The sequence below is a fragment of the Ornithodoros turicata genome, chromosome 3, assembly GCF_037126465.1.
Source record: "Ornithodoros turicata isolate Travis chromosome 3, ASM3712646v1, whole genome shotgun sequence".
Classification (NCBI taxonomy): domain Eukaryota; kingdom Metazoa; phylum Arthropoda; class Arachnida; order Ixodida; family Argasidae; genus Ornithodoros; species Ornithodoros turicata.
In genome coordinates, this window is record NC_088203.1 from 76411052 (window position 1) to 76436075 (window position 25024).

Consider the following 25024-nt stretch of genomic DNA (forward strand, 5'->3'; position numbering starts at 1 on the left):
TTTATCCTATCGGACAACTCTATCTTATCTAGCGTAACTATAATGAAACAAAACCTAGGCCTAGCATATCTAAAATTTAGAAGAAAATTCTTCTGCATCTGCTTGTTCCAGAAGTTTTATCACACTGCCTCCTTACAGCAAACATACATATTTAAGACCTGTTCCATTTCCCAACGTACTGATCATAGCTTAAAGGTAACATGCAATGTTTGTCACTCGGAACCATTTAGATTATCATTTCTCCCTCAAGCCGAGGTCGAGTGGAACTCCCTCTCTCAGACCCTCATCAACATCAGAGATCAATTGACGTTCCGTGGGCAATTATTCTCTCATATGTTTTCTCAATAAATAACCCCAGTGTTTGTTTTTAACACTTATGTTGATTGACACAGTTTTGTAGATTGACATTGTTCAGCATTCTCTTCCTTGTATTGTTACTATTGTGTTGTCCTTTGATAAACATTGTGTTGATTTGCTCCACTTTTAACCCATGTAATGACCTTCGTGGTCTTGGGATTTTGAATAATAAATAAATAAATAAACATCCTACAAATGAAAAAGCACATTCCTTATTGGAAGTTGGAAAGTACATTCACGTATGCACACTCAGGTATTCCTCGTTGGTCATTGCAGCATGCCATCATACTCATACTCACACAGTGTGAGTCATCATATTCATACTCACACACATATGCACACACACACATACAGTCGCCGACTGATATTTCGGACCTCTCGGATATTTCGGACTTTCCAATTTTTCAGATAAAACTCTTGGCACCGTCAAATGCACTATAGAGCCAACGTATTTCTGCTTCCAGATTTTGGACCTTGTTTCGGACGGACTGTCCGGTTTGTCATACTCATTTTGCCCCGAGCATATCTATTTTTTAGAACTTTTTGTCTTCCAAGAGCCAAAATAGATGCATTACAGTACATTTTGGGACTCGATATTTCGGATCGCGTTACGAAGAGAACAACGCCGACTTGGCATATGCGTAGAAGCGCAGCGCAGGTGTGCACAAAGGCGGAGTTTGGTAGCGCGTTCATTGCCTCTGCGGTGTCTGCTGTCTCCCTTTCAGACGCGTTCCAAAACTTCAGTGTAGCTGACATAATGTCTTCAAACAATGATGATCAGATATGGACAACAATGCCCAATTCTGCCCAGAACTGACTGATGCCGACATTGTCGGACAGGTTCTCGATCTGCCGCCGGAGGGTTCCGACGACAGGAGCATCGACGAAGCGGTTGTTGTTGTGCCCCTGTCAACCACGGCGATCCTCACGGCCGTTACTATGCTCATGGAAGTGTACCACAACGAGGCTACCCCAGTAAAAATTTGCCGCGATAACGCTATCCTGTGTCCGCGCAGCAAAGTGAACTCGTGTTGGCAGTTATTTCGAGCCACCGTGAGCGAAAATTCGGTTCTCTTTAAACATTGCAGATTTAAGCCTTTGTCTAAAAGTTCGAACTGCTCAATGATTCGGGCTGATTTTGTGGCTTCTTCAAGTCCGAATAAGCGGTCGGTGACTTTACATATGCCATTTTTACATGGGATGAATAAAAACTTCCTGGTTTGCCAGCTAAGAAAGCCATGTATGTGAAAATGTGCACTGTGTCGCTGAATGTTATCCGGCGAGTTAGCTAGCTGCCTAGCTCATCTACACCATCTGCAGACGGCTCTTCCTTGCCTTTGAGAATGGCACTTGCAGACTGCAATACTTTGATTCACTTATTTTTATCAAGCACTACTTGAACTCGCTGAGTACTTGTCGTGTGTTGTAGCCGTCGTTGGTGCCAGTGGTGCTAGTCGAATTCACTGACTGCATAGCACAAGGCAGACTAAAGGCAGTGTAATAGCTCAGATGTTTTGTCTTTCTTTTCTTTTCTTTTTTTTATTCCGTGTTAGCGCCGCGAAGCAACTGGGTAGCTCAGATATGTAGCTGGAACAGGGGTTTTGGGCTGATGACCTCCCTTTTGAATTAACATGAGCAGTGGTAAAACAAAAGGAATGGGAAATGTTAAAAATTGTTCAAATGGTGCCAAAATATGACACAATATGCAACCAAATATGACATAAAATGCAACCGTCGTATAAAATGATGACCCAGATTAAATATGACAAAATATGCAATTATATGACACACAAACCATTGACAATTTGTGTCGTTGTGATTGGTAATGTGTGGAGAGATGTAGGGATATCCATTGCAATGCATTAAAAACAAATGCACTTTGCATGAACTCCCGGACCCTAATAATCACAATCGCTTCATATCACTTAAAGGCATCACTTAAACATGTTTGTTTAACTTGTTTGTTTGTTTGTTTAGACTTCACATTTTGTGAGACTCACCATGCTCATCAAAAGCTGCATCTTTTCACTTTCAGATAGTTTTTCGAGTTTTCTCAAAGCGATGGGTTTCGGAAGACGACACTCATACACCAATGTCTCCAATGTTAGCAAGTCGTCATGTAGGCTTTCCAATCCCTGCAAAAATGCACATATATCCTCATAGCATATGTAAAATGAAGAAGCCCGACATCAGTAGTTAATATTTTTGCTTTCTGTAATAAAACCTACCCTAACATGCTTCATGCAACCTAGCTTGGTGAGCTCGAGTGCATTTTCAACCAGCCAGCTAAATTCTTCAATTTCATGTGTACGCTCAGTGTACCATTCTGCCAGAAGGTCTGTAGTCAGGGACTTTGTCCTAAAAAACAAGAAAAGTGTGATTTGACCTGTGTGACCCATTCCTAGGGCTAACGAGATGTTCTCACCACCACTTTTTAAAGGACGGATTTGTCTCATAGAACTCTTGGTTATATGACTCCCACACTGCCATCATTGGGACTCTAAAATACATTACATATTATGAGATACACAACAATCAACCCAACCAAAATGTAAGCACATAATCAAACATACTGTTCACACTTCTCTTCGCACCAGTCTTTTCCACGAAGCTCCCTCTGGAACCAAGGGAACACATTTGGGTCCTTCTTGTCCCACCTGTGTCATGCAGTAAAGGAAACTAATTTAGCATGAACAACGACAGCAACTTTATTTTGATGATGATGGTTGGTGTGTTTCATTGCTGCAGGCAATACTCTCTCCCCCCACTGCTTGTGGTAATTTGGTAAAAATGGCAAATGTGGTAAAAAATTTGGTAAATGTGGGCCAAGGTCATATATTGTCCAGAGAGGGTAGTAGAACTGTTAGGGCAGAGCATTCAAAGGCTGGATTTGACTATGGTTTAGCGTTAAACCTTGCTTACTCAAAGTTGAATTCTGAGCGTGACAACTTTGAATTTACTGGAATCATATCAACAAGGACCCATTGAATTAACAGTAGCAAACTTTTGAATTAGTGGGGCTTCACTGTACATTGACTGGTGAAAAGGCAGTGAAGTAACGAGTGACATATTTGCGATATACCCAGCCTCAGGCAAGAGGTCAGCGTAGTTGTGGGGTGAAAGTGTCTCCGGGAAATTGCTCAAGATGGTCAACCAGTGTGGCAAAGTCAGGTCACCAGCATAGGTCAGAAGGGCAGAAACAGCAGGCACATTCCCTTCATGAGCAAACATCAAGGCTGCCTCCAGGGGGGGCTGAGAACGGAAACGCTCGAAGAATGCTGGGTCGTAGTGCTCCAGGGAAGCTCCCAAATTTTTCTGCATAGAGTTTGAAATACACAAACGAGTCGTAGGTACAAGGCTTACTGAGAAAGTTCTGAGTTCTTCTCAGGCCTACTTTCAGTAGAAATGGAGCGCTATCTGTCAGAGCCATTTTGTATCCATTATTATTTTTTTAATGAGATTTAAAAGCTGGGATTATATAGAGGGAGCAGTCATACAAACCACAAGCCCAACAGTGTGAATATGGTTCACAAGGACTATCAACGGCATAGCGTAACATAAACATAAAAATTCCCGATGCATAGAAAACATTTCAAGTTCAACAGAAAAGGGACCAACATCATGTGGACTACCAAAATGACACACTCACTTTGCACACGAGGGAAAATGAGCAGGTATACATATTTATCTGTGGTGTAGCCTGAAGTGGGGTTTGGGGGAGGGTTCAACCTCCCCAAAATCATACCTTTGATAGTGCATTCGGGAGAGGGAAACGATGGTGAAATCCTCCTCTCCCATGTAAAGTTCCCATTGAAGCCCTCCCGAAATATTTTTCTGGCTACGCTACTGATATTTAATGCAAGATGTCTCATTTCAAAACATCACCCTGACCTCTATTTGGACAATTTATGGAATCGGTTTGGGCCAATCTACAAAGATGAAACGCTGATGAAATTTCCATTTCTAAGTGATGCTCTGGCCTGATTCTTACCTGATATATCGATAACCTGTCTAAATAGATCAGCAGCTTCAACCTGCATTCGCACAACCAGCGCTGGTCCAAGGTAAGGCTGTGCAAAAACATTTTGAAGATGAGAACAAGGATGCACATTAACTGCGATCACAACACAAAAACACCTACTTTGAAAAGTCCACAGTGTTCAACTGTTCTAGCCTCCACTTCTTTTCGGCCGCATGCTGCTTCTCGGCAATTTCAAACTCTGAGAGATGCTCGTTGCCATACAAGTTTTCGAAGATGGGTGGAGGATGACAGATAAACCTGGAAGCCATTAAGAACTAAAGGCACCAACATCACACATGGAGTGTGGCACATAAAAAGATTAAAAAAACTGCAAAAACTTTATTTTTCAATACTGTAAACAAACTTCATTTTTCAAAAGTTTGTTATCTGAACAAATGTAGACAACAAGAATTAGCCGGGGCAGGCTACAGACAGTGACAACCCAAACGGTGTCAAACAAGTGTAATGGTAGCATCCTTCACCAGAAATCAGGAGGGTCTAGGTTCAAGTCCTGGCGGCACCACTTTTTTCCTGAGTTACCTGGATACCTAAATTTTATCTGAACAAATTTCATCCAAAGTATTAATAAAACCAACATATCTGCATCTGGTTGACTGTACAGAGCCCTAGACTTTCCCTAACTGAGTGCTGACTTCTCAGTTTGTGTTTTTGATCAGATCACTCCCACTACTACCATTCTCTCTCAACCTTTCCTCGGGTAATTCTGAACATTATGTTTGTAAACAAATTCTCCAGGGGAGATAACTTTTTCTTTATTGTTCAGAATTGACGCTTGGATTTGTTCCCTCAGAAGAACGACATAGCTAGGTCACCAATTTTGAACTTTCCAAGTTCTGCGCATCTACCACTAACGAAAAAGCTTCAAAAAGAACATTGCTTCACCCACTACAGTAACTGTTTTGCAACATGAAAATCCACAGTGTTCTGATGATTACATTAACCTTCAAAACTGTGCGGCAGTGTGATCTGATTTCTCAAATTTCAAAAATCCATAACTTTTTCACGAATGAAAGTACTATATAAAATCTGATGTGTGACACGAGACCAGCATGTCAAAATAGGATATGCATGCCTGCAAAATTTCGTTAAGGTATCTACAAAAGCAAAGTGTTTAGTTCCAAAAGCCACATCTCCACGCTGCAAGTACCCCTTCAGGGTGTCTACCAAGTTGCAACCTTCAAATTCCCTGACTTTTCCAGGATTTCACTGACTATTTCAAGCAAATTCCATTACCAAAACAAAAGGAATCTTGGTGCCTGCTGCTATGTTTTGATACAGATTCCTCATAAAACAGATCATTTATTGATAGAGCCTGAATTTTTCGGGAAATATTTTTTTCTAAATTCAGGGGGTAAAAATCGAGTAAATAAACATGTGCTCTAAATTCATGCGAATTCAGGTGGAAAAACTTATAGTACACTAAATTCGAGGATAAATCGGGCTCAGTTACTCAAACTAACTGAACTGGTTCGGTACAAACGGTGATGTAATTGCATTTGCTGCCAAACAAGTAAGTTAGAGCATTTCTACAGACGTCCCAGTGAGGGCAATTTTCCGGGTAAAAAATCGGGCTCCATCCTAAAGAGTAAACCTTCAATTTGGGGTGCAAATTCGGGGAAAAATCGGCTAGAACCCTAAAGCTTCAGGCTCTATTTATTGAGTATTAGTGAGGCTGCCCTACTTTTCTGCCTCTGAGCTTATCGTATTGATGAACTACTACTTGCTGCAACATTGGTGCAACGTAGCCGGCCAACCTGTACATGCAATTTGCTATGCATTGTCACGGCACTTGTCTGTGATTTTCCCTGACTTCAGCTGCTTTTTGCAAGTTTTCTGACAGTCACCTGACCTATCCAGTCACTTCAAAATTCCCTGAATATTCCCAGTTTTCCAGGTTGGTAGACACCCTGCCCTTACTTTGCTGAAATACTGCACTCACTTTCCATCGTACGTTCCTTCTCCCATGGCCACCAGGGCTTCGACATCGGTCCCACGCAATCCAAACTCGAGCAGGTCACGAGCGGCATCGAAGGTTGGAGGGACACGTTCCAGACATTCGTGAAGAACCCACGTGCATTTTGTTATTTTGCCCTAGGAAACAGAAACGTTTAGAAGGCACGTGTAATTATGGCAAATTTTTTCGTTTTCGTGTCACGGCAACAAAACTGATGCACCTAACATGTCCTCCAGCTCATATTTTTTTTCACTCACCAGGTAGTCATGGATAGATGCAACGGAGGCTGACGATTTTCGCCACTGGCGTTGATAGACCAAGTCACTGTCTAGGCTGTACGTACGAGCCAGAGCCAAAGCCTCACCATACTCTTCGTTGTCTATCTAAAGATCAAAATGGGAAGTAAAGAATGCTATATTTTTGGTTCCTGAAGGAAAAGAGAAGATGTCACACCTTTGTAATGAAGAGCTCTTCTGGTGTGGTGGACTTCAAGCATAGAAGGCGATAGAGCTTAGTAAGGATCCTACAAAATAAATACGGTAAGTTATAATGTACAACAGGTACGGTAAAGGAGCAGCGGAAATCCGCTACTGTTCTTCTAGAGAACGTTCCCCAAAAGTGTCTATTTCAACCTCCTCTTTTCCTTCCCCTGTTCACTTCCTCTTCAACCTCTACATAAGTTAAAATATGTGTAAAAGTGTAAAATTGGTTGAATATTGAAGCATCACCTAAGTATAAGCGGTCACACTCCATGGACATGTCCATTTGCCAGACTAATGAGACCGTACTGGGTTCTTAGTTTTATTAAAGGAGCCCAGAAAGCCACCCGAAAGATTTTCTGTTTCTGGGGAATTACGAAAGGATGTAACCTGACGTGACAACTAACACAAAAAAAATTCTCTATATGCAGTATTTTTCGTGGAATAAAACGCCCCCAAACATCGACGCGCGCGTTCCCGCTCGACTCACTCTGCAGGCCGAAACGAGGAGGAGGAGGAGGATAGTGGTTACAAGAGGGACCGCGCTCCAATCAGGGCCGGCACTCTTCGCATGAAAGAACATGAAAGCCCTGGACCGGCAATCCAGAAGATGTGGGTTCGAATCCTACAGCTGGCTAACCTTTTCAGTGACTTTCATCTTTCATCATTCCCTCTTCGCACTTTTTTTTTCTTTTTCATTTCTACTCCCAGTTCTCTCTCTGTGTAGCAGACGACGCTTCTCCAAACAAGCAAACCAGGTAGCGGGTTGCACCGCGATGACGTCAAAACGACTCTGGCGGCAAGTTGCGGGCACTGCCACCGTTGCACGCGGTCGCGATTTTCGAAATCGAATTTCGCGATATGTATGTATCTGTCGAGTGAATCACTATGCATGGTGTGTTTTAGCAGTCAGGTTAACAGCTTGGTTTGTAAATATGATTGTGACTGAAGTGCTTTCTTGTGTTACTTTAAGCAACGAGCAATCAACTTTTGTGACAAGGATCTTGTCCCATTTTTCTGCTATTAGGAATGGCACTAATTATGGCTCGTGGACAAAAGCTTGCTATATAGCCTTCCCAAAGTGGTGTGCATCAGCTGCGCATTCGAAGAAGGAAAAGGACGTTTTGTGCTGATTGTTTTACACAAACACGTCTAGCGTATATTTTGTATTGTAGCGGGCTGTGGACAACGACGAAGATGGCCATGTGCCTGGAGCACCGGCCTCAGTTCCACCGGCGCGGCCATGGATATAGGCCACCGTCATCGCCTCTCCGTGGCATACCATCATCGCCGGTCGGGACTCATGTAGGGGACCACCACCTCCTCTACAGTATCACCGGACTGGCATTACAATAAAGCATCTACACATTCTCACTGATTACTGAAGATGTTTTCCACATCTCATGGCATGGCTAATCAGAACAAGCAATCTGATCGCATTGTGAGTAGAGCCTGAAGTTTGAGGGTTTAACTCGATTCTTCCCCGAATTTGCACCCCGAATTGAAGGCTGCCTCTTTAGGGTGAAACCTGTCTTTTACCCGGCAAATTGCCCTCACTGAGAAATCCGTAGGAATGCACACTTAGCTTGTTTGGCAGCAAATGCAGTTACATCACCGTTTGTACCAAACCAGTAGAGTTAGTTTGAGTAACTGAGCCCGATTTCTTCCCGAATTTAGCATACTGGAAGTTTTTCCACCCGAATTTGCATGAATTTAAAGCACATGTTTATTTACCTGATTTTTACCCTCCGAATTTAGAAAAAAATATTTTCCAAAACTTCAGGTTCTAATTGTGAGGCATCACCTGAATACGTATAACTGGAAGCAAACAGAAGCATGGTTACAAAGTACGAGACACATACTTTGGCATTCTGCGTGGTGGCATGAAACGTTCGCTGTCTGTCACGTAATACAGGGCTCTTCTGACCATTTGCGACGTACGACGTCCAACTGACAGCGTGTCATCATCACTACTCTCCCCATCATCTTGCATTCCAGCCTCTACAGCCTTTGAGCTACCTAACTGCCATTCACACTAGAACAAAACAAACGACACCAGCATTACTTGTGTCACACGGAACATTCCCACGTGTTTCAAAACTGAGTGAGTAAGAGACAGGCAGACAAAGCATAGAACATACCTCCAAGGTTAAAAATCCGCGATCGAACACGCCAGACACCTCTGGTGAGAATTCAAACCACTCGGGGCTTTCTCCCAGAAGGTTCCTCTTTGTCTGTAGTGACACCACTAGCACCGCTCCGGAGTAGCGACCGATAATCAATGCCTAGCCCGAAATAAAAAATACCTGCGTGATCATTTGTTCATGATCCACATAGCCAGAACTAACCTTATCTGACCACCAGTTCATGTCGCAGATTGTAAAATTTGTACCCTCGGGACGTAGGGCCAAACATTTACGTTTTGTTGGCTCGTGTACATTTGGATTGAGTTGGTCGTACTTGGGCTGCGAAAGGATTAGGATTCACACGCACTGCACATGTTATACAGGGTGCCCCAACAAACATGAACCAAAATAAAAAAAATAAAAAAAAGGCTGAGCACGCTGAGCGAATGAAGCCAGCTGTATGTTGGTAGCGATCGTGTATTCTTGGTCGCCAGTACTCATTTCATTGTGCCTAAGTAATTAATTAGATAAGCTTAACAAGCCAACTTTTAACATAGTATTGGTGTAAGGGCTAAGGCGACAATTCAAAAGCAGAAGAATGGCTTGAGAAATAACCAGCAGAGATGTTTCCAACAAGCTTCTAACGCTTTTGTCTGCCTTCATTTTTTTCATTTTTTTTATGCAAAAGAATAATCACACAATAAAAAAAATACTATGTGACCATCATGTCAAGTGTATAGGCATGTTGTCACATAGTATTTCTTGTGATGATTATGTCGTGGGCTTTCTTCTGTAGGCAAAACAAGAAAATTTAAAATCCGCACAATGTGTACCTTGCTGGGAACACCTTGATCCAGTAGTCCTCAATGTACTCTACAACTTTTGAATCAACACCTTAGTCCTTAAGCCATTATTTTCAAATTTAGCTAATTATACTTATTTCGTTAACTACCGCATTTACTCGCATAATTTGTGCCATTTTTCTCCCAAAAGAGTTGGGGATCACACAATTTTAATTTTCTTGACATTTTGTCGTGCCAAACTAGGGGTGTGCAAATTAAGCAATGGCGCAAAATATGCGGATAAATACGGTAATTAGACCCACTGAAAGATATACTTGTGATTACAGTACAGGACTGTCCAGTTGATAAAACAGCAAAAATTTGCACAATGAATAAAGGCAGAATAAAGGAATATAAACAGAAAAAGGTGGCAAAGGTGGCAAGAGGACACATCACAACAGAATCTTGAGGACGAAAAGGACACACACACAAAAAAAAAATAACTCTGAGCCCTTGTGCGTCTTTTTCATCCTGAGGTCCAAAGTTTTGTAGTGGTGCACTGTTCAATTGGTTTCATTCGCATTGAGCATTTAGCCTTCTTTAAAATCTTGGTGCATGAGAGTTGAGACACTCCATATACCTGAAAGAGAAACTATAGGAACACACCAGATCTTCCAGCTGCCAGGTGTGAATGTGCTTTAGTGCTGGTAAGCTCCAGAAGGACAAGGCACCGGAAAGGTGGGCCACAGCCAAGGTACGTCCTGAGGGAGATGCACTTAACTTGCAGGCCATGTCCTTATGGGGGAAGTACAATATTTATGAACATTAAGTCGAGTAACCCAGAGCTGAATGTTGAAGAGTGGTTATTCTATATAGTGTAGAAACAAAAAAGACAGACTTACATGGGCATTCTTGTAGTACAGGTTCATACGCTGCCAGAATCTTCTGGGACCCTGAGCAGGACACAAGAAAAAGATTTACTGATGCGCACGATTCATTGACAGAAAATAACTTTTCGTCCAACTCCGGACATATAACCATGATGATGCATTCGCATCGCAGGTAATTGGAAAGTGCTCAGTGAGCACTGTAAAACACTTAATGCTTGTAAGACCCTAATTTTTGAAAAGTTGAAAAAAGGGTACGTGAAAGTTGAAAAAAAGCTTGAAAAGTTGAAGTAAGGGCACCCAAAAATTTGGAATGCACAAGAATTGACATTTTTAAAGCAATACTACAATCATAAATAAATTCCATGATAGGCAAGCCTGAGAGATGGGCAAGACACGTAAACAAACACAAACACGAAGGCTCACATTAGCAGCCTCTTTGAGCCTTCATGTTTGTATTTGTCTACGTGTCTTGCCCATCGCTCAGGCTTGCCTATCATGGAATTTATCCACCAGCTAGCCTGCATTTACGCCATTCTGTCAATCGTAAATAATTTTCTTGCTTTTTGTTGTGCAGGTTAGTAGAAAGCATCTGAACTGCTTTGGAGAAGAAGCATGTTTAGTGTTCGTTTTATTAAATACTGCAAGGGCAATCTCAGGTATATCATAGGCCATGCGTTTTAGGATTAAACCAGGCAAAACCCGTTTTTACCCCAATTTGCATAATCATCACTTAGGGGTAAACCTGGAAAAACCTGAAAACAAACTTTGCAAAGTGGCAATTCAGCCCCCAATACGGACAGTGGAGAACACAAGGCACTGGACATTCAGCACAACTGTTCGGAATCTTATCTCAATCTAAAAGGGGAGAAGCGTTCTTTTTCTTTCCTTTTTTTTCAAGATGAAATTATACTTTTCCACCCAATAACACCCAATTTCACCCTGCTTTACGGCTCCTGAAATAAAACCAGATTTTTACCCCTCCCTCCCGATTAAAAAAAAAAACGTAAAACCTGAAAACACTCCGCTCTAAGCAAGGTAGGGGCGCAAGGGCCAATCGAGTCACAAATATTAGCATCCAGATTTCTTAAAATTTAGTGACTGCGAATACGTGCCCTCCATCTGATTCGTAAAAAATTGCAGTTGCAACGTTAAAGGGTTTTATAGCACACAAATTTCACCCTGCAGTCACGTCAGGCAAACCCCAGAAAGCAATATGGTAAAAAAGTTTGCCAGTAAAATCTAATCACATTAACATTTTGGTGAAGCAAATTGTGATTGAACCACAGGAAACGACCAAAATGTGCCCCATTTGTCACTAACATTGTTAGTACCTGCACATCTTCAGCAAGCGTGGTGACGAGCTTGTAGTGTGGATAGTCAGATAAAAATCGCCAGGCGGTGACCCCTACTTCCGTTGATGTGCGGAAATCTTCCATGTCCTCCCCAACAGTTGGCACAAGTGGGCAGCTGCCCACGTAAAGAATCTGATGAGCTGGGTGATACTCTATGCAAGCCACACCTCTTGGGTAGACATTACTCAGACTGAAGGTATGGTTCTCGCGGAATCCGTCTGAGGGGCTACAGAGAAAACAGAGTAGAGAGTTATTCTAAAGAACATTTTACACATAGAGTGAAATTTTGAATGTTTGAAAACAACATGAGCATTCACAGCGTTGTGGAGCACAGGAACCTAGATAGTATTCGAGTGATTTTGTGTATACTTGATGTGGACAGCTTTACTTTGATGGTTTACAATGGGAGGATATGATTATTACAAAAGAGAAAGGAAAGGTTAGCCATGCAAAGAGCCAGCTACAAGAGCTTATAGACGTTGGTGTATAGCGTTTATCAGTTCACATAAATGCACAATCATGCTGATGTTGTGTAACCTCTAACAGTGGTGCAAAAGTAGGGGCATAAAAGCGGCTGTTGACCTTGAATTTACAGGAAAAAAAGAGGAAAATCAGCCTCGTTACTAATCAAGCGCATCCTATTTCCAATACATGCATCAAACAAAGGTGGCTGTATCTGATGCAGCCATGCCTTTCCACAGCAATTTTTCAGTCTTGCCATAGAGGCTCTCTCGAGGAAACGCACCAAAAAAAGCCGATGACAATTTCGAGTACCAAGTATTCTTCGAAGTGAATTCCACGTAAATTGTCGGACCAAATAAAGCACGTGTCAATTTTGATTTTGACATGGTTCTGGCTCTGTAACAGCATGGTGACGTAAGGGTAACTCGTTACTGTCGACTAATAGGAACGCGTTCCTGTTGCTGCTTTGGTAACGGGTAATGTATTTGGTTCCTTTTTTTCGTGATAACGAGTAACAGTATCTACAGTTGAACCTCTCAATAACGAACGTCGATTTAACGAAATCCTCTGTTTAACGAAAAATTTCCATTGCACGAGCGCGTCCTCGTAGACACCAATGTATTTTTGAGCTCGATTTAACGAAATACGTTCGTTTGGTCACCTCTATTTAACGAAGTCCCTGGGCTCTTCTGCGCGTGTCTTTCCCCTTCACCACGAAGAAAAGGAGGAGAAACTTTCCCTCTCCATTGTCCTTACACGAGTTTTCGTTGGTTACTTCGGTCGTCACATGCTGGAGGCACGAACGTGCCGACATGTACGTCGCCTCTGCCGGTAATCGGTGCGCCGACGCTGTTTCAAAACCGGCGCGAGAGTCTGTTCGCACCAGTTTTCGGACAAGAAAACACGCATTGCTGACATTTTTTGCTGACATCTCGCGAAGTCTAATCTGCTTGTGTTGACGACGACAACAGTATGTTGCGGTTTTGTGCCTTTTCATAACTTGTTTTTGTTCGCACCGCTAATGCTGACAGTGGTAAAATGGGCATGATGCCGCTGCCGTTCAAGGTTCAACCGGCGCAGACATCTACGTGACATGTACCCATTTCTCGTTCTTTTCGGCGGTGTACTGTTGTTCTTTCCGGACGTCATGAGTGCAAGTGAACCAACCAAGAAACTTCGATACGCGAGCGCGTAGGATAAAGCAGTCGAGGTTCATCCGGAGTTACGAAGGTTATGAACTCTCAGAGCGACATTGTGCACAAATTACGCGTTACCTAGCATTATGTAATGAATAAAGCTCGATATTTTGTGCCCTTCTTACCTTAGTACCTGTTTCATGACAAATGACGTTTTGCGGAACGCGCGGCGCTGGTAGTGCGGCGGCCATCTTTGTTTAACTTGGCGTGTTCCATTTAACGAATATCTCGATTTAACGAAACAAAGAGTCAGCATTTACAAATTCGTTATATAGAGGTTCAACTGTAGTTCCTTTTTTTTTCGGTAACGTGTACAAGTCTGGTTTCAACAACGAAGAAGGATGGAGCTTAGACTAGTACTCGTTTTTGAAGTCAAATTGTAACGTAAGAAAACTAACCTCAATAAATAACTTGAAAGTTTTCCTCTGTAGTTAACGACAATGAACTCGTACGACCTGCAAAGTTAGTCAAATTGAATGACACAGCTTTTCCTGGTTATACATGTACAGTGTGCCTGCACTAACTATAGACAAGATTTTATAAAACAAGGAAATGTCTTCTTCTTTCATGTATAATAAATTGAAACATATTCCACATGAAGTGGGCCACATTATATTCACACTAGCAACCTCCTAGAGCATTGTCTTCCATTCATTTTGATCAATGGACTCTATTATGCTACACAGAAGTTCAGCATAAGAAAAAGCAGCAGCTCTTGTTCTCCATTGCATACACCAGCAGGGTACAAAGTGCTCTTCTAGCATAGGTACAAGAATGGCCACCTAGCCTGCCATGCCTTGGGAGAGGGCACTATATAATCTATTTGTAAAAACTGCAGCAGCATCAGTGCACCAAAAAGAACAGACGTTGTCACTCTGCCAAACTTCTATCTTTCATAATTCAAAAAATGCATTGGTCAAAATTAATCAGGTCAATGCTCCTGAAGGTTACTAGCATGGCTATAAGGTGTCCCACCTGACCCAGAATATATCACATTTATTGTACACAAGGAAAAAAAAAACAATAAAGAACAACAGGCACTTCCTTATTTTATGAAATTCTGTTCACAGTTAGCATAGGCACCCATAACATACTGCTATGGGAACAAAATTAAACAAAAACAACATAAAGCATGATCATAGTACCATTGTGTCTTGTGCACCCTGGCTTCCGTGAAGATCATCCCAGCAATGGCATAGCCAAATTCTGGTATAAGTGCGTCCAAACTTAGGGCTTTCTGGGATCCAAAAGGAGAAAGGATGGCTGTTGTTACACACAAACTCCACATGGAGTTACCTACACAACCCAACTTGTACCTCTGGTATGACGAAAAGAGAACTTCCAACCGTGTCAAAAAACTCTATGCGCCCATTGCTAGATGTGACAGCAAGGAAACTGCAGTCAGGAGACCATGCCACTTTTCTCCACTGCGGGAAAGGGTCTCGCGATACTGCAAGAAAAGAGGAGCTAATTAGGTTGCATCAAAGTTACAACAGTGTAGCCTCTAGTTCAACAGGTACCAACCAGGGAGGGCCATTGGAAGATGGGGGCAGGGGGGCGGGACCACCCCACTCCAGCTCATGTTTTGGGGACCTCGCCCCCGTTTATGTACAGAGATCAGACAGGGTGCCTGATATGCTGTGATGAGGCATATTTTTGGAGGATTTGCATGTTCATCAGCATTAATTTTGATCACTCCCCACAATGTTTTTTAATTGTGAATAATTTGTTACTTGTCCCAAATATATTTACCCACTACCCCTGACATAAAACACATTCCAAACCTAAATATGGCTATATCTCAGTTACACCATGTGAATGATATATGGAGAACGACAGGACATTGCCGAAGTAACAGACGAAGCTGTTTTTCATAGCAGCATATTTCAAGTACTTCTGCATTGTGTGGTATAGAACGTGTCACTTTACTACGTTTGGTTGGCTGGTTTTTCAGTATACGGAATGTACTTGATGTACAAATTCTTTGAACTTTAACAATCCCCCCTGTGCAAGGCACTTCCGACACCCCTCACCAAGAAATGGGTACCAACAGATCCCGCACCAACCTGAGCCACGGCCGATTACACTCGCATACTCGTCTTTAGAAGATCTAGAAAAAAGAAACAGAAGTCGCAATACTTCTTTCACTGAGCTTGAACAACGTAGTAAACTACAAAAGTGCGCACCGAATTTCAACAATTTGGTCCTGTAGGATGGCAACAACTCTTCCTTCGCTGCAAAAAACATTAAACGTGGTGTGACTTTGTCATGCAAGGAATGTACCAGGTGGCTCGCAGTTTTGGTTATAAGTTACCTTACCTGCCAACAGCAATGTGCCACTCCATGTTGTGAAGTCGAAGTTTCTGCAGGGTCGTTGATACACTAGAGGTAGATGCTGCCAACGAACCCAGCCAGCTCCAGAGTCCGGCTATATATTGTATACAAAAGTAATAATTAGTGCATGAAATACAAGGGGCACGGCTTGGCCCCGAGAACGCCTCGAAATGTATTACCCGTTGTTCTTCCATCGTCGAATTTCTCTGGCGTTGGCTTAGTCTGTAACCGTAGGAGAATTAGGCATTTGTGTAACATACTTCAGACCTCGAGGTATTTTGACAGGGGTGAGGAAGTTCCCTGACTTGTGAAACACACATTGCAGCATTTTTATCAAAAGGGCAAAAGACCCAGCGCTCACAAAACACACATCAAAGCTTGGCCCCTGTTCGAACACCGAAGCGATACGTGTGCGCGAAGTGTCAAAGTGTTACACAGTGTGTCACCCTCCCGGCGATGAAGGATGTTCACATCTGTTAGCTCACCAGTATCTCTGGTTCCTGTTGCCATTCAGCATATGTGAGAAGCTCGTATAAAATATTATTTTCTGTCTCGCTACTCTCATCTTCCACGTTGTTTACGTCCGCGTCAGCCATCATGCTGACTAGGAAAGGGTAAAAACACATGGCGAGAGCGGGCGAGAGAAAGTGACGTCACCGCTAGTTCCTTTCGGTTTCGGTCTCCCGCAGGCTTGTCGATTCCGAAACTCCGCCCAAGTTTTGTTCACGAGTACTGTCTGTTGATACGCACTAGTGATAGCATCGCAAGAACAAGTCGTAGTTTTCGAAAAATTTGCAGATTTACACAGCAGCAGCCGTAGAATGTTGAGCGTGTTGACTTCTAAATTGAAGTCGTTTGCAGCCAGGGCGGCGCGCACACCACCCTGACCATGACGCACAAAACTTAGTGCTTTAGTGAGCCCAATGCAGACTACTGAGGGATGCTCGCTTGTTTTCTGTGGTCAAATCCCAGAGCAAGAGGGTTAGCACACTCCTCCCTCGCCAGTGCCACCACCATCTCTTCCCTCCCTTCCTCCCCTGTAGGGGTGCACCGAGCCGCCACTTCAGAGCAGGCTGACCCTGCAGTCTCCCTGCATCACCCCCGCCCCCCCCCCCCCTTTCAAATTTTGACTCTGGTTCTACGCAACAGTAGCCTTCGTTTAGGTCCAGTAATTCCTCCCCTTTGCCTTTGAAATGAATATGCTGAAATGATTAGGAAACACTGCTTCCTATATGTTTCGAAGGCCATCATCTCTAGACAATTCATTTAATTCCCTCAATAGCCATGGACTTGTGGAAACAAAATTTTCACATTTACATAACCAGATCCAGCAGATCATGGTCCACAGTGATGGGAAGTATAATATAACTACATGCAGTTAAACTACTGATTAGTGGTTAAAAATCTCCGGGAATGTGATTATAACTAGTAGTTGAACTCCATTTTGCTGCAGTTAAAGTAAAATTTTCTGCTTTGTGTGTCACATGCCGGTATATAATAATAAAAAAGAAAAACAGCATTACCCCTGGTAACGCAAATTTCAGTTGCTATGTGCGTGAGCGTTGTGTGAGAGTGCTTCAGTGGTGCGCATTCACAGCATGTACACTTTCTTTTGTAACTGGAGGAAAGGTCTGCATCAGCCACATGTCGCTGGAATGTGTTGCGATTGCTGCTTCGTGGCACGCTTTACAAATTTCTAATGTACATCTCGGGTCAATAAAAAAAGCTTGCAACGTAATGGCAAAAGGGCAAGGGGGCAGGTCAGCTGGTACATTGTGAAAAAACAGAACCCCAGACAGGGACAGAGGAGGGACGACACGACACGTTCTCATAATGCGTTCTCTCTCTGCAACGTAATCATACGAGGTAATAAAAATGCCTGCGAAATTAAACGAGAGAAGAAAGAAAACGAGCGACTAAAATTCAGGGCTCTGAATACTATCCAGTAGTTCACATATAGTGCATCCTCCTGTTTAAATCGTCGGTGCACCGCTGGACACCCTGTATAACGATGTGCACAAAACGCCAAGGTAGTTTAAAATGTAGTGAAACTATGTCAGAGTAGTTACACAGTGGTTTTAACTATTGGTGCTACGATGTAGTTGCACTAGTAGTTAAACTACAATCGCAAGAGGTAGTTAGTAGTTGTAGCTCAACTATAAAAAAAGTAGTACTGGGGGGGGACGTACAAGGGAAGAGAAGTGAGGTCAGCCTGCTCTGATCAGGCGGCTAGTTTCAGTTCTTTGGAAAAGGGAGGGGGTGTGGGGGAGGAGGATAGAGAAAGACATTGGGAGAAGTAGTAGTACTGTCCATCTCTGATGGTCCATATGACCATCCCCCTTACAAAAAATCATATAAAAGAAATATACCAGACAAAAATATCTCATTTGAGATGTGTCTTGCTTGTCTGTTCCCGTATTCGAGGGATATGTTACCTACAACTCCACTACACAAACTCCCTGACCTTCCACTCAATCCTATAGAGCATGACAGAAGCGAAAGAGTGCAGACGAGCTGGTGCTTACTGAGGGCTTGACAAGGAGACACAGAAGAACAAAAGACACACCGTGGAAGTCACAGAGGTGTGTTAGCTTAGCTCAATTGGTAGAGCCCTGGACCGACAATCCAGAAGATGTGGGTTCAACTCCTACAGCTGGCTAACCTTTTCAGTGACTTTCATCTTTCATCGTGAACAAAAGAAATTTTCTCTGAGAGATAAAATTTCTTTTGTTCTTCCGTGTCTCCAGTTCCAGCCCTCCATTAGGGTACATTCACCCTAGAGTTCTTTTTTTGGTTGATTGGTAAAAAAGAAAAATATGGAAATGTTGGCCCAACTGGGCTTTTGAGTTCCTTTTCCACTTCATGGGAGGGTTCTACTGCATTTCATATCCAAAGACAGCTTACTCATCTATCAAAAACTGCAATATGTTGTGGGCTGCCATTTTTAATACAAATATGACAATAGATATTTAAAATTATGCAACAGAGTATAAAAACATGATCGCAGGAAGATGTCCTGTGTATCGATCACTTTTTCCCTGTTGGTTTTGTGGCTTGAGCTTTCTTTGAGATTGTTTTGCCCACTCCGCTGTACTTTTTGTTGTCATCCCTGGAAGAAAAATATCGAGGGTAAACTTTCCAGATAAGTTCAATCGTTTATGACAGACTGAACGCATCAATTCTTACCGGCTCATCTTGATCCTGTCTCTGCATCCTCTTCCGCCTTCCCAGTGCGCAGTCACCTTTTTTGTCATGTAACCACTGCAGCCGATACATGGCTTGTCTGTCGAAAATGGCTGCACAATGCAAAGGGGCATCAGCAGGGAAAAGGTTTGTTTCAAGTATATGTGAGTGTAAATGCACAAGTGTTTTGAAACAGCGTTATAGGTGAACACTTTTCATCATGGTGAGCCGTATTCACACTAGTGATGCAAAACTATAGATGAATTGACTATTGATAGTCAGAGCGTGAAGTTTTCGGGAAATATTTTTTTCAAAATTTTGGGAGTAAAAATCGGGTAAATAAACGTGTGCTCTAAATTCGCGCAAATTCGGGTCGAAAAACATCCAGTACGCTAAGTTCTGTGACTAATCGGGCTCAGTTACTTAAACTAACTGGAACTGGTTCGGTACAAATGGTGATGTAACTGAATTTGCTGCCAAACAAAGTTATTGTGCCTTCCTACAGACGTCTCAGTGAGGGCAATTTGCCCGCTAAAAATCGGGATTTTACCATAAAGAGGCAACCTTCAATTCGGGGTGCAAATTCTGGGAAGAATCGGTTTAAACCCTAAAACTTCAGGCTCTATCGATAGTGTACTGTTCCTTTGTTTTTCTTTACTCTCGATAGTTAGATTTGGTTCTCACTTTTATTCCTGTCTTCATTTTCACACTGGCACAGTGACAACGGAAACAGAATCACGTGCGACATAAGTTCTTTCCGTTTAGATGTAATGTAGGATTGGTTTCACTGCAAGCAGTGAAGGAAGATGCGCATAATAAAATCATACACTCTCATGAGACTGCTATGCCAGTCAATCTAGTGCAGAGAGTATCATATGACCTCGAGGTTGGTTGGAGCGGCATGAGAAGCTAAAGGTCAGTGTCGGAGGGAAAGTTGCTCCGAGTTGTATTGTAAACCTTGTAGGAGTGAGGCATTTCCTTTTTCTATTTGTATCTGCTCCTCGATAGGTTTCCGATAGCAGACTATTGATAGTACTATAGATAGTTTTCCATCACTAATTCAGGGTCCACCATATCACATCAACATACATACCCATCAGCATCGTCACTCATCATTCGGTGTCTACATCAGAACACGGGTTGGCACTCCGCTAGTATTTTATAGGCACAATTTGTTGTTAATGCTGTCTGCTGGTTGAAAGGCATTTTTTGCCAGTACATATCTTGCCACAGATGGCTTTCCCCGCCGAGGTATGCAAAATATGGTCTTAAAAATAAGTGATTTGTGGTGGTGCTTTCCCTTGTTCCAGGTCTTCTTCTTCTACGTACATTATTACATTAACAGTCCAAACAATGAAGAGTATATTTTTGTAGACACTGCTGGATGAGCACTCTCTCTCTTGACATGCTTCTTTCACCCTCTCCTATTCTACTATCTCTCTCTCTCTCTCAATTTTCTTCGCACAGTCCTCTTCTCCTTCTCTCCCTTTTGGTCTCATCTGATATTTTTCATGACAAAAGGAGGTAACCCTAATCACAACACATCAACATAGACTTCAAATTCAAAACCCATCATTTAGCCTCAACATTTAGCTTCAACTTCAGCATCACATCGCGGCCCATCACTCAACATCATATCATTCTCCATGATTGGATGGTGAATGATGGCCATCACGAGTGAATTTGCCAAACTGTGCAACAGATACTAATCCCAAGAAATTTGACATTCCCAATGAGCAAGTCTTTCTCTGCCAGCATCCATGTTGAGTGAAAATCTTAACTTCAGTGAAGTCAGACGAAAATCATCAACTGTGCTGTTCATCCAGCATCTACTTGTTTATCATTATTTGACCCTCGGGTTGTTCATGGGCACCTCATCAAAACTAAAATTATTATTATTATTATTATTATCATTATGCTGCTTGAAAGATGCTTTTCCTACTAATCAATTCTGACCAGATGTCACACACAATTGCATATTGTAGTATGCACGCAAGTCACGCAACAGGGTCTCACCTGTTCTTTGGCACAATGCCCGCAGATCATTCTCGTCGCATATTTCATTTCATGATCACCTTCGTGTTCTTCGTGACACACATCACAGGGGTACGCTTTGCCGCAGCACGGAAACCTGTTCAGAAAGAGGCACATGATTTCATTGGCAATTGGATCACATAAGAAACAGGCTGCAAAAGAGCACATATCTGGAAGAAGTCATCACCTCAGCCAGCGATAGCTTTTTTTGTAGTGCTTGCAGGTGCCATCGTCGGGTAATGGTCTGCCTTCCTGTATTGCTGGGTCTTTGACCTTCTTGGCTGCCTTCGGTGCCTTGATTATGAATGTGCCATTTGCATCTGTACAACAATTCAATTAAAGAATGTCAAAAAGTGCTAACAAAGAGAACATGAAGCGATGCTTTAGCTGAAAAGCGCAGAAGCTGTGCCCAGAGGCCCTGAATCCAGATAGCCAACAACCTACTTCTTGGTAATACAGCTTTTGTTTCACATATTTTTTTACTTTTGGGCATCGCCTCGGGCAAAATTCCTCCTTCGTCATTTTAGGATAGATGCCAGTACCTGTAGATTTGGCAGGCAGTAGATTCTGGAACTTCACAGATTCCAAAAGCAACGTCAGTTTGCTGTTGCACGATTGACACCACGTTACTTTTTGCTGCGCGATATGAATACCCTGCGCAAAAAGAGAGCACAATTTTAGTCAGTCGTTGACAATTTCCTGCGAATCTGCCAACTTACATCAATTTTCATTTCCTTGTCACATCCGAGACACGCAGCCTCAAACACACACTGTGGAAGCACCAGGTCCAAGACAGAGCAGTCCGTCAGGTCCATATATCCAATCACAGAGTTAAACTGGTGCATCATGTTTGACCGGAACACCGCACTGACATTTTTGTTGCACCTCCCGCAAGTGACGACGTTGCGACGTCGCGCTGGCGTTGTGACTTCCGTACCGTATTTACAGCGCGTGCACTGGATACGTATTGATATCTGTTGACATTCCAATGTCCCAACATTCTCTCCCATCTCGAGCCTGCGGAGCTTGATCTCCGTTCCTCGCTTTGGGTTTGTTACAATAGCTTGGGACGTGCCATTTGCTGCAGGAGACTTGGCGATCTTCTCGACTTGCTTCTCTTGGGCGATCTTTCCGACTGCGCTACTTTGGTTCTTACTTTCTGTGGCTATGCTTGGCAGTATACTGTTGACACATTCTGAGTCTTCTTTGCTGCTGCAACTCTGTTGAGAATTTTTCGGATCATTCTTGTCCTTAACTGAGCTATCTACTTCTCCTATTTCTGTTGATTCGTGTTTGTCTTTTGTAGACATACCGTTTGCTGCATCGGCACTCTGGGCTTCAAGAGAGGTACTTTGCCGATAATCTGGTTTACCTTCTACCGAATCATGGCTGGCACTATCAATGGCATGGCGATTTTCATTTCCGAGATCCTGTGCAGTATCGTCTTCGTTTGGCGAGATCTCTGGTACGGCTGAACTTGGTGGGGCTTGATTATTCGATGAGAGGTGTTCGTGTGGCACAAACTGGATTCCTGCTTCTTCAGCAAGCTGAATCCTTTTGACCTGAATAAAGACAAACGGAGACACTCATAGATAAATAATCTTGTCTTCATTGTTCCTTCTGTGGCAATAAAAAAGTTGCAAAATACTATACGTATCTTACCTTTCTGAGGCTTTCGATAAACAGGTCCTCGAGGCTCCGATCGAGCCAACGTAAAAAGGGTCGCATCACTAGCTGGTTTGGGTTTGCTTCCCGATTTGCAACGTGTTTGTCCTGTAGCCACTTGGCAATTGCTTTGTTCAAATCCCTGTAATACGGTATAGCAGAAAGGTCTAAAATAAACCGCAAGCAAAAGACGAGAATGTCTCACCTGACGAGCAGAGATGGCAAGACAGCTTCATCGTCGTAAACGTTCAAAGTGAAATACTAGAAAATTCAACTGTGTGTTAGGACAGTTGTTCTTTGTGTTCAAGATGGTTTTTCAAAATGTTTATCTCATTGTAAGTATCTTACATCTTTTGGATAGCTGCTTGGAAATGTCACGCTAAGAGTGAGCTCTCTGATGTCAAACCTCTGGAATATGCAAAAGAATAAAATATGTGGTTAACACAAAGTAGCATTTTTATGAAAGTGATCTAAACCCCCCCCTCCCCTGAAATTTGCTCAATCATTCCAAGAAAGAGCAGGGATTGTATCCATCATCTTTCTTTCAATCATTTCTTTCTTTTCTTTTTGATCAGGCTGCATCTATGAAACTGCCTCTTCTTCAGCTCTGAACCAGATAGTAGTACACAACATTTGTTTGAAGTCCAAATACCACAAATTCTACAAACATTTGACATTTCTCTGATGTTCTGTGCTATGTGGTTTGTTTGAAAGTCTGGTTCCCTACAACAAGGTATCTTTACTCTGCCTGTCATGTTTCACGAACAATGCAATACGGGTATAAGCAACAAAGTCCATAGTGTAGCAGCTCTAGATTAGCCCTCCCTGAAAAATAACTCTTATTCCTGAAAAGTTGTGGTGAACATGTCTTAATCCTTTCGTCCCTAACGTCACAGTCTTCCAATTGCTTCTAAATTGGTAACTTAGTGTTCTGTTTTCAATTCGAATTCAGTCGTACATTGTGTTGAGCAATGAGGTTCAGGTAGGTTCTGACTCAGCAAAAAATAACTGCCTAGCAGGCTGTTGCATATCTCTCCTTCATCCGTGTTCGTGGTTGTGTTCCACCACCAGATATGAACTGGTTTTGAATTTGGTTCACTGGAACGACACCAATGAGCTACACACCCAGTCAGGATCTGTGGGGCGAAAGATAAAATTGTATCTTTGCCTTCCATCGTTGCTCTCAACGTTTTTGCAGTTTCTGTAGCGCTTAACAAACTGCTGTATCTCCCTGTCCCTGAAATGAAAAGAACAAGGAAATGACCATTTCACTACTTCCTCGTAGCGAAGGAACACAAGGAAAAACAGCTACGGAGGTCACATCTAGCACTTCAAAAGCAACGCAATCAAAGCGCGGTGTTTACCTTAAAGCTTCCAGACTTTCTTCTGCTGAGATTTTTGGTAACGGTGCTCCTGTGGGCGTTGCATCAGCATCAGGCTTCGCATTCCCCATTGCCTTAGTTTTGCCCTCTGAGGTATCATTTGTTTGGTCCCTAGGATCACTACACTCCGGAGCCTCTTGAGAAACGCACAAATTTCGTGCATCTTTCACCCTAGTTTTCGCAGGGAGTTCAGCTTTCCTGTAACTGTGAATATACCGACACGACCGACCATACCGACAGTGTCCAAACCTGGCGAAAAACTGACATATCTCCGATTTATGTTTCGGATCAGGTAAGACTCTTTGCTTTCGTGTTTCTGATTCTTTGGGGTCTACGTAGGAAGCTTCAGCATTCGTTGTGGCATGTGAATAACGGCACCCGCTGCCGTACCTACAGGCCCCGCTGTGAAGGTAGAACCTGCATACTGCTTCCTTTTCAAAGGCCGCTCTTGACGCTTCGTAGCCATCTGGGCACACTGTATGATTGCCTTGATACCTCCGTCTACTGAAGACCTTTCTCGATGTTTTATCTTCGAGCTGTCGATGACTTATACCGAGATCATGCTTGACTTCCTCGGTGTTCAAGTTGTTTTCAGAAAGGCTCATATGTATTCAGCGACGACCCTGTTGATTTCCTGGAACTTACAGAAGTCCTCCTAATACGCAAAGGAATGGTTACTTTGATACTAATGGCTTGTGTGATAAAAACCACTACGTGCTTGGAACTGATAAACCGACAAAGCAACCCCCCAAAAAATGACAACGAAATGACCGGTGCTGCCACCTA

General features: G+C 42.7%; 2 protein-coding genes across 2 annotated transcripts in view; both read right to left on the reverse strand.

Moving 5' to 3' along the window:
• The window catches only part of LOC135389688 (NBAS subunit of NRZ tethering complex-like), a 55205-nt gene extending 38632 nt beyond the window's left edge, over nt 1-16573 (reverse strand). The window contains exons 1-24 of the mRNA XM_064619722.1: nt 16460-16573; nt 16154-16196; nt 15960-16068; nt 15827-15874; nt 15707-15750; nt 14957-15090; nt 14786-14877; nt 14039-14095; nt 11962-12208; nt 10643-10693; nt 10407-10535; nt 9181-9297; nt 8974-9117; nt 8695-8867; nt 6807-6876; nt 6611-6736; nt 6339-6490; nt 4499-4636; nt 4349-4427; nt 3440-3672; nt 2931-3014; nt 2783-2857; nt 2586-2715; nt 2358-2492 (exon numbers count right to left, since the gene is read on the reverse strand). Coding sequence (XP_064475792.1) covers nt 2358-2492; nt 2586-2715; nt 2783-2857; nt 2931-3014; nt 3440-3672; nt 4349-4427; nt 4499-4636; nt 6339-6490; nt 6611-6736; nt 6807-6876; nt 8695-8867; nt 8974-9117; nt 9181-9297; nt 10407-10535; nt 10643-10693; nt 11962-12208; nt 14039-14095; nt 14786-14877; nt 14957-15090; nt 15707-15750; nt 15827-15874; nt 15960-16068; nt 16154-16196; nt 16460-16573 — 2724 coding nt within the window. The remainder of the gene's footprint in view (nt 1-2357; nt 2493-2585; nt 2716-2782; nt 2858-2930; nt 3015-3439; nt 3673-4348; nt 4428-4498; nt 4637-6338; nt 6491-6610; nt 6737-6806; nt 6877-8694; nt 8868-8973; nt 9118-9180; nt 9298-10406; nt 10536-10642; nt 10694-11961; nt 12209-14038; nt 14096-14785; nt 14878-14956; nt 15091-15706; nt 15751-15826; nt 15875-15959; nt 16069-16153; nt 16197-16459) is intronic.
• Nucleotides 16574-18902: 2329 nt separating this feature from the next.
• LOC135388648 (uncharacterized) lies at nt 18903-25019 on the reverse strand. Its single transcript, XM_064618329.1, has 11 exons — nt 24221-25019; nt 23982-24093; nt 23205-23264; nt 23062-23117; nt 22854-22998; nt 21911-22753; nt 21734-21845; nt 21379-21511; nt 21174-21288; nt 19161-19270; nt 18903-19083 (listed from the first exon to the last, which is right to left on the reverse strand). Exons 1-11 carry the CDS (start codon nt 24841-24843, stop codon nt 19002-19004), a joined length of 2391 nt encoding a protein of 796 aa, XP_064474399.1. The 5' UTR covers nt 24844-25019; the 3' UTR covers nt 18903-19001.
• Between the last annotated feature and the right edge of the window lie 5 nt (nt 25020-25024).

Excerpts from the sequence above, each read along its gene's own strand:
- LOC135388648 (XM_064618329.1), bottom strand. The coding sequence starts at position 24,843 with ATGAGCCTTTCTGAAAACAACTTGAACACCGAGGAAGTCAAGCATGAT. Across the intron at positions 23,118-23,204 it reads CAAGCAGCTATCCAAAAGAT|TATTTCACTTTGAACGTTTA; the intron begins GTAAGATACTTA and ends TGAATTTTCTAG. Across the intron at positions 21,512-21,733 it reads ACTGCCTGCCAAATCTACAG|ATGCAAATGGCACATTCATA; the intron begins GTACTGGCATCT and ends ATTGTTGTACAG.